Below are 14,901 nucleotides of genomic sequence, written 5' to 3' on the forward strand. Positions count from 1 at the left end.
AAATTTTATCAGTAAATATTTTTTTCTTTGTATTGTAATTGTTATTTTTTTTATAAAAAAAATTGCTACTTACTTATTTGCATGTTATTCTTAATTAAAAAAAAAAATTTTAAATAGATTTGTATTTGACGTTAAATTTATATTAGCCGTAAGCTTTAATTATATTAAAACTGTAATAATATTTAAAAGTAATATATTGGGTTTATAATTATTTATAATAAAATTAACTGCCAAATAAATCCTATGTTTATTGTTAAAAATTAAAAAAAATAGAAAACAAATAAAAAAACTATATTTTAAAAAAATTATTGCAAACAAAAAAAAATCTTGTTTGGTTTGATATTTTTTTTTTGATTGCTAAAAACATTTTTTACTCTAAAATTTTTTATTTTTTACAGACGTTTTCTTATTTTTTTTTGCTATAGTACATTCGGAAATTTAAATTATCGCATATTTCATATTACTATGGTACACTTAAATTTCTACCATTTGCTATGTCTGATTTCATTTGTTTCGGAAATTACTATGGGCCATTGTAGAATTTTGTTCTGAGTCAATAAAGTTCACTAGTAATATGCACCATTGTAAAATCTAAAATCCATGCAGAATAAAAAATAATGAAAATTTCTCACCGTGTGAAAAAGCGGGTTCAAAATCCACGTAAGATCAATTTTTATATCTTCGTAGATAACATCACAATTAATCATAAATACACAGTAAAAAATTTTTCGTCATTGTGTAGAGTGTTAAAATTTGTGTGTTGAGTATTACACTCTAGTGTGTAGAATTTAACATTCTCATGTGTTGATTTAATGATTTAACACTCTTGAATGTTAAATTCTACACACTAGAGTGTAATATTCAACACACAAATTTCAACACTCTACACAATGACGAAAAATTTTTTACTGTGTAATATCATTGGAATAATTTATTTTAGAAATTTGAAAAATTTTAACAAAACAAAAAGTGTTTTGGTAATTGTTGTTTGATTTGGTAAAAAAATATTAATATTTCTTTACAAAAGAAGAATACGTCCAAAATTTCAGGTCAATATCTAAAAAATTGATCTGTTTTATTTTAAAAATAACTATAAGCAAAATTTTTTTTTATTTTCTTGTAATTTATTAAATAAAATTTATTAGTGAATTTTTCTTACAAATTTTCTTTATTAATTCTACTGATAATTTTCCTAGTAGTTTTTCCTATAATAATTCCCTATTAATAGTTACTAGTAAATTTTTCTGATAAATTTTCTTTATGATTTTCCTACTAAAGTTTCCTAGTAGATTTTCCTATTAGATATTACTAGTTAATTTTCCCTAGTAGATTTTTTTTAATAAGGTAAAATCTACCAGATAAAATTTAATAATTTTCCAAATAAATTTCCCTAATGATTTTCCTAGTAGTTCTTCCTATATTTTCCTATTAATCATTACTAGTAAATTTTTCTAAGGTAAAATATACTAGATAAAATTTAATAATTTTCCAAATAAATATCCCTAATGATTTTCCTAGTAGTTCTTCCTATAATAATTCTCTATTAATCGTTACTAGTAAATATTTCTGATAAATTTTCTACTAAAGTTTCCTAGTAGATTTTTCTATTAGATATTACTAGTAAATTTTCCCTAGTAGATTTTTCTAAGAAGATAAAATCTACTAGATAAAATTTAATAATTTTTCAAATAAATTTACCTAATAAATTTTTTTTCTTCAATTTCTGTAACAAATGTTTAAAATTCCCGATTTTTCTTCACAAAAATTCTTTCTTAATCAATTATTTTCCAAAGATCTTCATCAAACTTGTCAATAACCTCCAAAGCTTTGATTTTCTTGTGACAAAAACGGTGAACTTCATTAAAACTAATAGAATTTTATTCAAAATGATCCATATAAGCGAACAAGTAAATAAATTAGGAGTGAATCAAAGCTGATGTGAAGAGCGGCCTACGAAACATAAAACGTGTCTACAGAATGGCGGAATGAGGTCGTGGTAGTTAGGAATGCGGGTAGCCTGAAAGAAGTAAAGGTACCACGTTGAATAGCTTACCAGCAATCTATACAGTAAAAGCAAGAGCAGAAGCACTGAAGAAAGTGTGTCCGACAATCATCGAGCTATAGAATACTTGAGCTGATATCATTTTTCGGGCACCAAAACCGTAAATCATAATCTCAATCTCTAACTGGACTTTTAAGGATCCATAATGCTAATCTTTGAGCTTCATTGCTCCTCGCTACTTCTTAGGTTTGACTCTTGCGAGTGTGTTTTCTGCGCACGAACGAACGTACCCGATGCAAAGTCAGAGGCAAAGGTAACGAGCTAGGAAGAGCATGACCGAGCTAGAAGCAATGGAAGAAAGGAAGACAAAAAGAGATCTGGTACAGGTTTAAGTACTACAAGTATAAGTATAAAATGAAGAAGAAAGAGAAGAAGGTCGAGAATCCGCAAGGCCAGTACAGGCTCGTCCGACCGGTCAACTACTTCTGTTTCTCCCTTTTACTTACAGCTCTTTCTTCTTTCTTCTTTTATTTATCCACATTATACCTCTCCTTATCGTTAACTTCTAACTTTTATTCAAGCTCCTCCAGAATTCTCGCCTGGAATGATCAAGTCTTCGTATCATCTTCACTGAAGATAGTTTTGCTGAAGTTTAGAAAACCGCGGTCGAGAAAGGAGCACCACGCGTGTACGTGAGAATCTCGAGCTTTCCCACGAGAGGCTACAGGATGGATCGATACCGCGGTGGATGTGGTTCCGACAAAACTCCTAACTCCAGACCCTGGACTACTCCAAAACTCCGAGGATGTCACTCGTTTCCGGGTATTCTGACCAAGCTTGGTCGATGGCTCATGATTTAAATTTTTTACAAGAGGATCATTTCGTTATTTGATTTCTGGAATAGAAGTGTTGGATGTTGGATGCAATTTTTAGAGTTGAGCTTTCAGTGAGGCTTTTTTCGTGCAAGCTGAATTGATATTTTGCGAATTAAGTTTGGGGTGTTGATATTTTATTGGTAATTGTAATTGCTTCCACTTTTTCTGTCAGAAGAAAATTATCGCTTGGGAAGTTATTGACAAGTTTGATGAAAATCCTTGGGAAATCATTGAAGAAAGAATTTTTGTGAAGAAAAATGGAAATTTTGAATATTTATTACGGAAATTTAAGAAAAAAATTTATTTAGAAAATTGTTAAATTTTATCTAGTAGATTTTACCATCTCAAACGATTAATAGGAAATCATTATCAGAAGAACTACTAGGGAAAATTATTAAGGAAATTTATTTGAAAAGTTATTAAATTTGATCTAGTAGATTTTACATTCTTAGAAATATCTACTAGGAAAAATTTACTAGTGATATCTACTAGGAAACTTTAGCAGAAAACTCATTAGGGAAATTTATTTGAAAAATTTTCTAGTAACGATTAATAGAGAATTGTTATAGGAAGAATCATTAGGAAAATTATTAAGGAAATTTATTTTGAAAATTGTTGAATTTTATCTGGTAGATTTTATCTTCTTAGAAAAATCTACTAGGAAAATTATTAAGGAAATTTATTTGGAACATTATTAAATTTTATCTATTAGATTTTACTTTCTTTGAAAAATCTACTAGGAAAAATTTACTAGTGATATCTACTACAAAAATCTACTAAGAAACTTTAGTAGAAAAATCATAAGAAAAATTTATCAGAAAAATTTACTAGCAATGAATAATAGGAAGATATTATAGAAGGAACTACTAAGAGAATCATTAGGGAAATTTATTTGAAAAATTATTAAATTTTATTTAGAAGATTTTATCTTAGAAAAATATACTAGGGAAAATTTACTAGTTATATCTAATAGGAAAATCTACTAGGAAACTTTAGTAGAAAAATCATAAGAAAAATTTATCAAAAAAATTTACTAGTCACGATTAATAAGGAATTATTATATGAAGAACTACTAGAAAAATTATTAGTGAAATTAATCAGGAACATTTGTTAGAAAAATTCACTAATAAATTTTACTCTAATAAGAAAATCTACTAGGAAAATTAATTAAGAAAATTTACTAGTAATATCTAATAAAAAATCATCAGTGAAATCAATTGAATTGGGAATATTTTGTTGTTGGAAATTAAACATATAAAGTTAGAATTTTGAGAAGTAGGGAAGAGAAATGAAGTATAGTTTGAAATTATTCTTCAAACTAAATTAACAAAAAAATTAGAAAAACGGTAGACCCTGAAGGCCATCCGTGCAACTTCCCGTTAATTCCATACCTAGATGCATAAAACTGCACTAATGACGTTTTTGAGCTCTTCGAGCTCAAAAGTTTGATAGAAGTATCATAGAACAATATTTTTAAAATTTTCAAACCGCACTAACTTTTAAATGAATCAACCGATTTTCACGCGGTTGGCAGTATTTGACGTAATTTTTTCAGTTTCATGAAGAATCTTCAAGTTTGAATTGATAAAACTAGGAAATTTGGAGTAATTCCAAAAAAACACTGTTTTTGTTTTTTTTTTCGTTCATGATATTTCTTGAACGAATTGACCAATTTTGACCGGCTTGACGGCGATAGATGTAATTTTTTCATGCTAATAGCTGATTAGTTTTTGAAATCGATCAGTGGAGCCGTTTAAAAGTTATTCCAAAAAATGTCGGAGTTATGTTAAAAAAACACTTGTTTCCAAATATTTTATCGAGGATATCTCTCGAACCAATCAACCGATTTCCACGTTTTTGGCGGCGATCGACGCGGTTTTTTAAGCTCTGAAATTATTCTATATCATCAAAACCAATTCGAGAAGAAATAACGAAGTTATGTCAAAAAAACACTTTTTTCGGTTTTCTTTCGTTCACGATATCTCTCGAACGAATCAACCGATTTTGACCGGATTAGCGACGATCGGTGTAGTTTTTCAAGCTTAAGGGCAGATGAGTTTTTAAAGTTGATCAATAGAGCCGTTTAAAAGATATTCCAAAAAAACCACTTTTAAAAATGATTTTTTTCTTATTTTTTCTTGAGATTTTTCAAAATTTCTCAAAATCTATCGGTCCAAATCGGTTCAAATTCTCAGGAAATCTAAGTTTGAGGAAACTCTTTAGAACACCGTTTGGTACGTTCCGATCAGTTCAGTCGTTCAAAAGTTATAAGTGAGTCACATAGTCACATAGTCACACACACACACACACACACGCGCGCGCGCGCGCATAGTGACAACCTCGCGGGGATAGTCAGGGAAGCTTCCTGTGACCTTCAAACGTCGAGATCTGATGAAAACTCAATTTTTGCAAAACGGGGTGAAAACAATAACTTCCCGATTTTTGAAAATCTTTGATTTTCTTAGCGGGAAGTTAATAAATATTGAAGATCATGTCATTAATTTTGTAGAAATCGCAGTAATATTAATTATTCTTACCACTTATTTTACTTATTAATCACTTTCAGAGAACGTTAGTTTCCGGACTGAGGAATTTATTAAACAAATAAATAAAAAGGATACATTTCTTGGAAGAAATCGACGTGCGGCGGCTGCAAGATATCCAGAGCTGACAGTACCTGTTTACCATTTTTTAAATAATTAATAATCGAGTTTTTAAAAAAAATTATTTATATTTTCAGTTTTAATGTTGATTTTTGTTTTTTTTTCTCAACTTTTAAGCAAGAAAAAAAAATAATGTAATTCGAAGCTAAAAATTGTTAAACTTCCACTTCGTGGCACATAATGTCTCATATATAACAAATATATGTACTTACATTATCGTGTTCGAAGAAGCATAACATCTTGAGTTCCCGGAACACGCGTTTGCTGCTCACAAGACTTTGAAAGACATTTGGTAACTTTTTTAAAGCAACTCTTCTTCCATCACGTGGATCAGTCACAGCCCTGAAAAATAAAAAATAACAAAAATTATTAGATAAAAGTCTTTTGCAGGTACTTTAACAACTTACAAAAAAAAATATCATTTTTTTAGATAGATAGATGACGGATAATATTATTTTAAACCCGTATGATTATAAACAATGAGCGATGAAATAACACGCGATCCTGCGGGTCACTCGTGATTTTCTTGAGGCATCTGTAGTCTCACATCACCTGGCACGCACACTTACCACCTGCTTATTTTAATAAGTGTATTAGTTATACTTGAATTTTAAAAAAAAGGTTTTGGTTATTATTAAGATCATTATAAAATTTTCTATTTAGTATTTTATATTATGTTGGCGGATCAGCGCTCTAATCTAATGGGACTTATTTTATTCGGTAAACTATTTTTTATTTTTAACCCAAACCCCTCGTAATTCTGCCGACTGAATCCGACATATATAACGGAGAGTGCCAAGTCGTAAGCCTTTTCGCGGCGTGATCAACGCTAACGAAGAAACGTTAACATTTCGGTGTACAAGTACTGGTCTAGTTACGTTTTATAACGTTTATTTTAATGATTAAACTAAAAGAATTATTTTTCGTTTTTTAAATTTTTGGGAAGAATTTTTTGAACATTTATTACGGAAATTTAAGAGAAAAATTTATTAGGAAAAATCATTAGGGAATTTTATTTGGAAAATTATTAAATTTTATCAACTAAATTTTATCTTCTTAGAAAAATCTACTAGGGAAAATTTACTAGTAATATCTAATAAGAAAATCCATTAGGAAACTAGCAAATAAATTATAAGAAAAATTTACAAGTAACGATTAATAATAAAATAATCTAGGCAAAACTACTAGGAAAATTATTAAGAAAAACTACTAGGACAAATCATTAGGTAAATTTATTTGAAAAAGCATCAAACTTTATGTAGTAATTTTACATTCTTAGAAAAGCTACTAGGGAAAATTTACTAGTAATATCTAATCGGAAAATCTACTAGGAAACTTTAGGAAGAATAATCCTAAGGAAAATTTATCAGAAAAATTTATTAGTAACGATTAATAGGAAAATATTATAGGAAAAACTACTAGGAAAATAATTAGGGAAATTATTAAATTTTATCTAGTAAATTTTCCCTTCTTAGAAAAATCTACTAGGGAAAATTTACTAGTAATATCTAATAGGAAAATCTACTAGGAAACTTTAATAGAAAAATCATAGGGAAAGTTTATCAGAAAAATTTACTAGTGACGATTATTAGGGAATTTTTATAAGAACTACTAGAAAAATTATTAGTGAGATTAATAAGGAACATTTCATAGGAAAATTCACTAATAAATTTTATTCAATAGCTTAATAGGAAAATTGATTAGGAAAATTTACTAGTAATATCTAATAGAAAAATGATCAGTGAAATCAATTAGGAACGTTAATTAGTGACATCTATTAGGAAAATTCTAGAGAAAATTCATTAAAAAAATAAATTAGTAACATCGAACAGGGAAATTTACTAGGAACATATTAGTTTAATTAATTAGAAACATTTAGCAATATCATCTACTAGGAAAATTCAGTTGGAAAATCAATAAAAGAAATTCACTAGGAAAATTCACTATTAATATGTAAGAAGAAAATCATTAGGGAAATTAAGTAGGAGAATTAATAAGAATAAGAAATAGGAACACAATAAATAGAAAACTTCAGGAAAATTTATTAGTAACATCTACGAGGAAAATTCTAGAAAAAATTAAAAAAAAAATAAATTAGTAATATTAAACAGGGAAATTTACTAGGAAAATTCACTATTAATATATAATAAGAAAATCGTTAGTAAAATTAAGTAGGAGAGTCAATAAGAATACTAAGTAGGAACATAGTAAATGAAAAATTTCAGGAAAATTTATTACGAACATCTACGAGGAAAATTCTTTAGAAAAATAAATTAGTAACATTAAACAGGAAAATCTACTAGGAACACATTAATTAAATTAATTATAAACATTTAGTAGTATCATCTACTAGGAAAATTCAATTGGAAAATCAATAGAAGAAGTTCACTAGGAAAATTTATTGGTAATATTAAATAGGGAAATTTACTATTAATGTGTAATAAGAAAATTATTTGGAAAGTTAACGAGAATAATAGATAAGAAAATAGTAAATTAAAACCTTCAGGAAAATTCATTAAGAAAATTAATCAGCAACATCAAATAGGAAAATCTACTAGGAACACATTAGTTAAATTAATTAGAAACATTTAGCAATAACATCTTCTTGGAAAATTTCGTGGGAAAAACAATAGGAAAATTCATTAGTTACATCTACTAGGAAAATTATTAGAGTAATTTAGCAGAAAATTCTACTTGAATAATCAATAGGAAAATTTTCTAGTGAAATCATTAGGAAAATCTAGGAAATTTTCGTGGAAAATTTACTAGGAAAATTGTTTAGAAAAATTTTAAAAAAAGATTATTTTTTTGAATCAAGTTAATTTTCCAAATGCTATAACCACACAAAGACTTGATTGAAAATAAAAAAAAAAAAAAAATAACCAACAAGATCAATTTACTAGGTTAAATAGAATATATTTATAAATAAATGAAACTAATCCGACACTTGTACAAACCGATACATTAGAAGTATTTTAAAAAATATTATAAATTATTACTATACGACATGAAAGACTAATAAAGGGCCATATGTGTGTCCAAATATCTAAGTAAGTTGTGCGCATGAGTGTGTATAGATGAAAAGCCGTAGCATGATGACACAAAGGATGCGGCATTTGGTTTTAAAGAGCACACGTATGGTACTGAGGAAGATAAAGAGAGAATATAAAAGAGAAAGAAGATAGTGGGGCGTGCGAGATCGGTTATCCAGATCCCAGGGCTGCGCTATCCGGTTTGGCAAGTGCCTCTCTCGTATCGGTGAGAGCCAACTTAACCCGTGTTGGTGAATCATCCAGATACATTTTACACTGAACACCGTCAAGACTCTGCTCCTCTACTTCGAGATCTTTAGTGTCCAGGAGAACCTCCTCAGTAGAGCCCTGGGACCAGACCGCCATCCGGTTCGTTGAACAGGATAGATATCTAAAAGAGTGTATGCTTAGACTTTTCTACTTTTCTACAACTTTTGCATTTTCTGTTTTCGTTTTATTTAAAGAACTAAATTTATAAATAATTGCTCTATCAGTATTCCTTGTGACAACAGGGAATAGAAACTATTTACCCTCAAAAAGATGATTTTTGAAAAAAATGTAAGAGATATTTTTTATAGAAAATTTTTGTTCAATATTTAACTCAAGATTTCAATTTTAAACTTCTATAAACATTTTTTTTTCATTTCGGAAAAAAACTTGATTTTTTATTAAAATTTGAGCTAATATAAGGTAAAAGTACCAATTATTGACCGGGGTCATAATAATGATACCCTAAATTATTTTTAAATATATTTAATTATCTGTCATAAGATAACTATCATATAAATTTTTATTAAATTCTAATTAATTAAAAAATTGAAAAAAATTACTCAGTTCAAAATATTAAATATTAATTATTAAAAAAAAATAAAAGCACCAGTTCATCAAACCAGCTTACGAGCGTCTATTTTCTTAACAACTTTGGTTAGAAAAGGATTTTTTTTAACTGCCGAGTTTGAATTAATTTTTTCATGTAATTATATGGTCTATTTTTTTTTTAATTAACAATATATGAAAAATTTATAAAATTGAATAATCGAAATTAATTGTATGCTTTATAATATTCAAATAATAGGTGTCAATAACTAGTTGATAATTTTAAGTTGAATCTCATATTGACAGCCATTCGACAGCGCTATCACGCCTTTTTTTTTACTTTAACCTCCAAATCTTACTGTAAGAGCTTGAACTCTTCTGATTCAATAAATTATTTTTAAATTAATTTTTATATTTTTAATAGTAATTAATCATTTATGGAAATTATTATTAATATACTTTAATAAAAGTTTGGAAAATCCAAAAGTGCACGCCTCATAACGCTCATTCATTTTTTAAGAAAAAATAAATTGTGTAACTGATAAAAAAAAAGAAAATTATAATTAAGTAATTTCTTACAGAGTATTTTTTTTTTTAAATATCAGCGCCTTTTTTTCTTGTTATATGCGCACGCAGTCTAAAAAAATCTAGCTTTATCAAGTGGCGCCATAGTTTTCACGTGACAAATAAGAAAAATTCGTTTGTCTTTGTACGGTTAGATCGTATTAAATTTTAATAAAAATTCAATTTAAAAAAAAAATACGTAAACTAGGCTACTGATATGAAATACGGACCCAGTTCATAGCATTCGTAAACTAATAAAAAAGGTCCGGTCTTGAAATATCAATTTGTTCGGGAGTAATCATTGGTACATCCAAAATGGGGTGACATCCGGACGTCCACGTAAAATTTTTTTCAAAACGTTTTTTTTTTTCAAAGTAGCTACATGAAATGATTTTATAAAGTAAAAGATGGTTTAATTTAAGTGTTTTCTCCGTGTACACCTACTTATATTATTGTATAAGTGTAATATGGTTGTGATAGAGACATTTAAAGATCACAAAATTGCTTGACCTTGACGAGTCGAGTATAAAGCACAACCTTACGCGCTTCGCGCTATGAGGCGTGCAATATTGATTACTTAATAATAAGTTTCGATAAATAAGAATAAGCAGATGACTCGAGGCATGCGCAGTATAGGTGTCAATAATTGGGGCTAAGGTATGTCAATAATTAGATCAATCAGTTTTTTAACCTGTCAATAATTGGTGTATCCGGATAATCTATTTAATTATTTAAAATTAATTAGTAAATATCCGTGATTATCATTTAAAAAAATTAGGAAAACGGTTAACCCTAAAGGTCATCCCTGCAACTTCCCGCTACCTCCATACCTAAGTGCTCAACAATTCACTTATTTTTTAAGCTCTTCGAGCTCAAAAGGCTAATGGAAGTTTTATAAAACACTATTTTTTGAATTTTCAAACCGCAATAACTTTTGAATGAATTAATCGATTTTCTTGCGGTTTACGGCATTCAACGCAGTTTTTTGAGTTCTTTGAAAAATTTTTAAGCGTAAACTGGTCAGACTAAAAATTTCATAGAAATTCTGAAAAAAACATTTTTTTCAATTTTTTTCGACAACGATATCTCACGAAAAAATCAACCGATTTTGACCGGGCTGGTGGCAATCGACGTGGTTTTTTGAGGTTAAGAGCTGATTAGTTTTTAAAATTGATCGGTTCAGCCGTTTAAAAGATAATTCAAAAAAACTAATTTTTGGAAATTTTATTTTTGAGATTTCTCAAAATTGATCGACTTAAATTTTGTAAATTAGTATCAGAATTATAGGGGCAAAGGAACTCTTCAGAACGCCGCTTATTTCGATCGAATCGGATGATCCGTTCAAAAATTATGAGAGATTTACATACATACACATACACACACACACACACACACACACACACACATACATACAGACACGGTGACATCACCGCGGAAATAGTCAGGAAAGCTTCTTAGGACCTCAAAACGTCGAGATTTGATGAAAACTCGATTTTTGAAAAACGGGGTGAAAACAATAACTTCCCGATTTTTGAAAATTTTCAATTTTCTTAGCGGGAAGTTAAAAAAGAAATTGATTAGTAAAAAACATTACTTGAGACATTACCACAAACAAAATTCAATGATATTGATATTTGATTGCTTAAAAAATATGAAATCATAACTTTGTCTCTTATAGTGCCAATAATTAGGATTTTTACCTTCTAGGAAATATGGAAAAATTGATAAGAACCTTTTTTGTAGAGAGTAAAATTTTTTACAAAAATTATTTTTTTCCGTATTCTTAATTTTTAACCCATAATTTCAATTACAACTTTAATGAACTCGTTTTTATTAATCTAAAAATTACACTTTTTGATTTTTAATTTGAATTTGAGCTGAAATTTAGAAATTTAAGTGATACAAAAAATTAATAAGGAATTTTATACATTTTTTTGATTTCAAATACTTAACTCACAATCTTTAAAAAAACGTTCACTGATAGAAGGATTTGTTTATATTTAATAAGCTTTATTAACTGTTAATAAATGATTTTTTAACATCATAAGATTCAATAAATCTTTATTAACATTTAATAAATTATTTATTAAACAAGATTTATTGAACATTAATAAATATTTGTTAACAGTTACCAAATATTTATTAACAGTTAATAAGTAATTTATTAAGTACAATTTATAAACTGTTGATAAATATTTATTAATGGTTAATGAATATTTATTTAAAATAAAAAGCAAAAATAGCAATTTTCTTTTGACACTTTTTATAACTCTAGCTGGAATACGTGATAATAATTAAATTCACTAAATAAATTAACGTTTTTAACATTTAAAAATATAAAAGATAATTATGAGCTGTGATAGGATTTGGTATTTTACAATAAACGTTATTATAATGTAATATAATTAATGAAAATAATTTATAAAGATGATTTTTGTTTATAAGCAATCTTCATATTATATGACATTGCAAGCGAAACAAATTCACTCAACAAAATATTTATTAACTGTTAATAAATATTTGTTAACTATTAATAAATACTTATTAACTACTAATAAATGTACTTTCCTTCCAAATAAATATTTATTAAAATTAAATAAAGTAAATAATTGTCTTCAAATAAACTAAATTATTAATAGTTAATAAATCCTTCTATCAGTGTTGAAAAATAAAATTTGTAGGTGTCTTTGTCCGCGGATTAAAATTTGTAAATTCGATTGCCCTAGATCTTTAGCATTTAAAATAAAACCCGTTTGGTGAATAAATTAGTCCGGAATTAACGGTAAATAAAACAGAGAGTGCGAAAATATTGATTTTAGTATGTATTTGTATCCGAAAAGTGACGAATGGTTTTATTTCAATCGCAGTATTTGCGGAATGTATCGCGGGATGAGGAATTGGCGAATTCCAGAGGTGAAAAAATAAAAACCGAGGACAAGAGATGAGTGGTGGCACCCCCGCTGGACATAAAAATCACACGCAACAGGTCGTTACCGTGGGTTGCCCTTGAAGTGCATTCGCAAGTGCGTGCACTCGAGGGAGCTAATGCAATGTTTAATCTAACCAGCATAGCCTCTTTATATTAAGACTCCCACCAAAGGTATTAATGTATAAAATACCACAAAGGCTTGTAATTAAAATAAACCTCAGGTTCATTAAAACTAACAGAATACATTTTAAAATGTTAGATGCCGGATCAAGGATCAAGAATCGCTGGTACATGGATGTAACGAGCCACCGTCGGCGATGAAAATCTCATTTATTTATTGGCGTCAATCATCTGATTAATCGCTTGCAGCCTCTTTATTTAATACACGCTCGCAGTCTTTCTCTCTTTCTCTCTATATCTTGCTGGTCTGCTCCTTTCGTATATTATACTCGTGCCAACATTTAATGTCATTTAAAATAATTAAATCAATTTGCTGCGTTCAATTATTAACTCTGATTAATTTCTGACAATACTGACATGAGATGATATTCATTCAAATACTTCTATATTTTAATTGTTTTTTAAGTTTATACTAATAAAAAGTGTCAAATTATAGAAAAAAGTCATTTTCATGACCCAAATTGTTTAATTAAAAGACATTCATATTAAAGACGGCTGAATTATTTTTGATTCTTGATCAGATGCCTTAATTTGGAAATTAATCTTGAAAAGTATTTAAGATACAGAAAAATTTGTGTTCTTGTAGAGAATTTCAAGATCTACGAAAAAGTTCTTTTTGCAATTTTTGATATTTATTTATTTTATTTATTTATTTAAATTGATCATGGAACTTTTGTTCCCTGTGACCACACAGAAAAAAAATGTTCTTGAATCAAGAATATAATTTTGAAGAGCTTGATATTCTTAATTTGAGTAGAAAAATTTGTGATTTACGGAAATTTTACTTGATTCAAGAATTTTTCTCTTGATTCAAGTTAATTTTTTTTTTTTTCAGTGCATATATCAACAATTACAGTATTTTATAATAGTTATTAAAATAATATACATAATTCTTGATTCTATTGAAAAGTAATAATTATAAGAATAATAATGATAATTATAATTATAATTAGAGTAATATAAACAAGGTTAAGTAATATAACAGAAGTAAAAATATAACAGTAATAGTAGCAATTCTACAGACATTATTTCGCAATCTATTATAATTAATATTGTAATTTACTTAGATATCTGTTGTCAAAGTGCAAAACACGCTTTTCAAAACTTTAAATTCTATCACAACTTTCTAAAATCGACACTTATTTTTTAAGTATATCGAAAAATATGCAAGATATGGAGAGATTAAAAGGAATCATTTTTCTAGAAAATTTCAAAAGCTACAAAAAAGCTCTTTTTGCATTTTTCGTTATTTTTGATATTTACTTAAATATCTGCTGTCGAAGTGCAAAACATAGTTTTCAAAACTTCTAATTCTATTCAAACTTTTTAGTCGACACTTATTTCTGAAATAAGGTAAAAGCCCCAATATATGATCATATACTGGTACATGATCATATATTGGGGCTTTTACCTTATATCGAAAAGTATGCAAGATATGAATAGATTAAAAAAATCTTTCTTGACGAAAATTTTAAGAGCTACAAAAAAGCTTTCTCTGCATTTTTGTTATTTTCAATATTTGCTGTCGAAATGCAAAACACACTTTTCAAAACTTCAAATTTTATCACAACTTTTTAAAGTCGACACTTATTTTTTAAATATATCGACAAATATGGAAGTTACTAAGAGATTATAACAATCTTTTTGTGGTGAAACCCTGTTATTCGCTCTTTGGGCTGTTGGATTAAAATAAAGGCAAATAAATAAATAAAAGAGCTACAAAAAAGCTCTCCTTGCATTTTTCAATAGTTCTGATATTAACTAAGATATCCGCTTAAAAAGTTCCTTTTCAATCAATTAAATGAAGTCAACAACAATTTTAATCAAAAATTCCATTGAT

The 14,901-nt window shown here is 27.8% G+C and overlaps 1 protein-coding gene across 3 annotated transcripts in view; it reads right to left on the bottom strand.

The window, feature by feature from the left end:
• Positions 1-14,901, bottom strand: part of LOC123265636 (serine/threonine-protein kinase NLK) — a 91,380-nt gene that overhangs the window by 27,585 nt on the left and 48,894 nt on the right. For all 3 annotated transcript variants that reach the window (XM_044729460.1, XM_044729459.1, XR_006509619.1), the window contains 2 exons: positions 5,753-5,882; positions 5,499-5,554 (listed from right to left, as the gene is read on the bottom strand). In XM_044729460.1, the coding sequence (XP_044585395.1) occupies positions 5,499-5,554; positions 5,753-5,882 (186 nt within the window). The remainder of the gene's footprint in view (positions 1-5,498; positions 5,555-5,752; positions 5,883-14,901) is intronic.

This window comes from Cotesia glomerata, linkage group LG5 (genome assembly GCF_020080835.1).
Source record: "Cotesia glomerata isolate CgM1 linkage group LG5, MPM_Cglom_v2.3, whole genome shotgun sequence".
NCBI lineage: Eukaryota > Metazoa > Arthropoda > Insecta > Hymenoptera > Braconidae > Cotesia > Cotesia glomerata.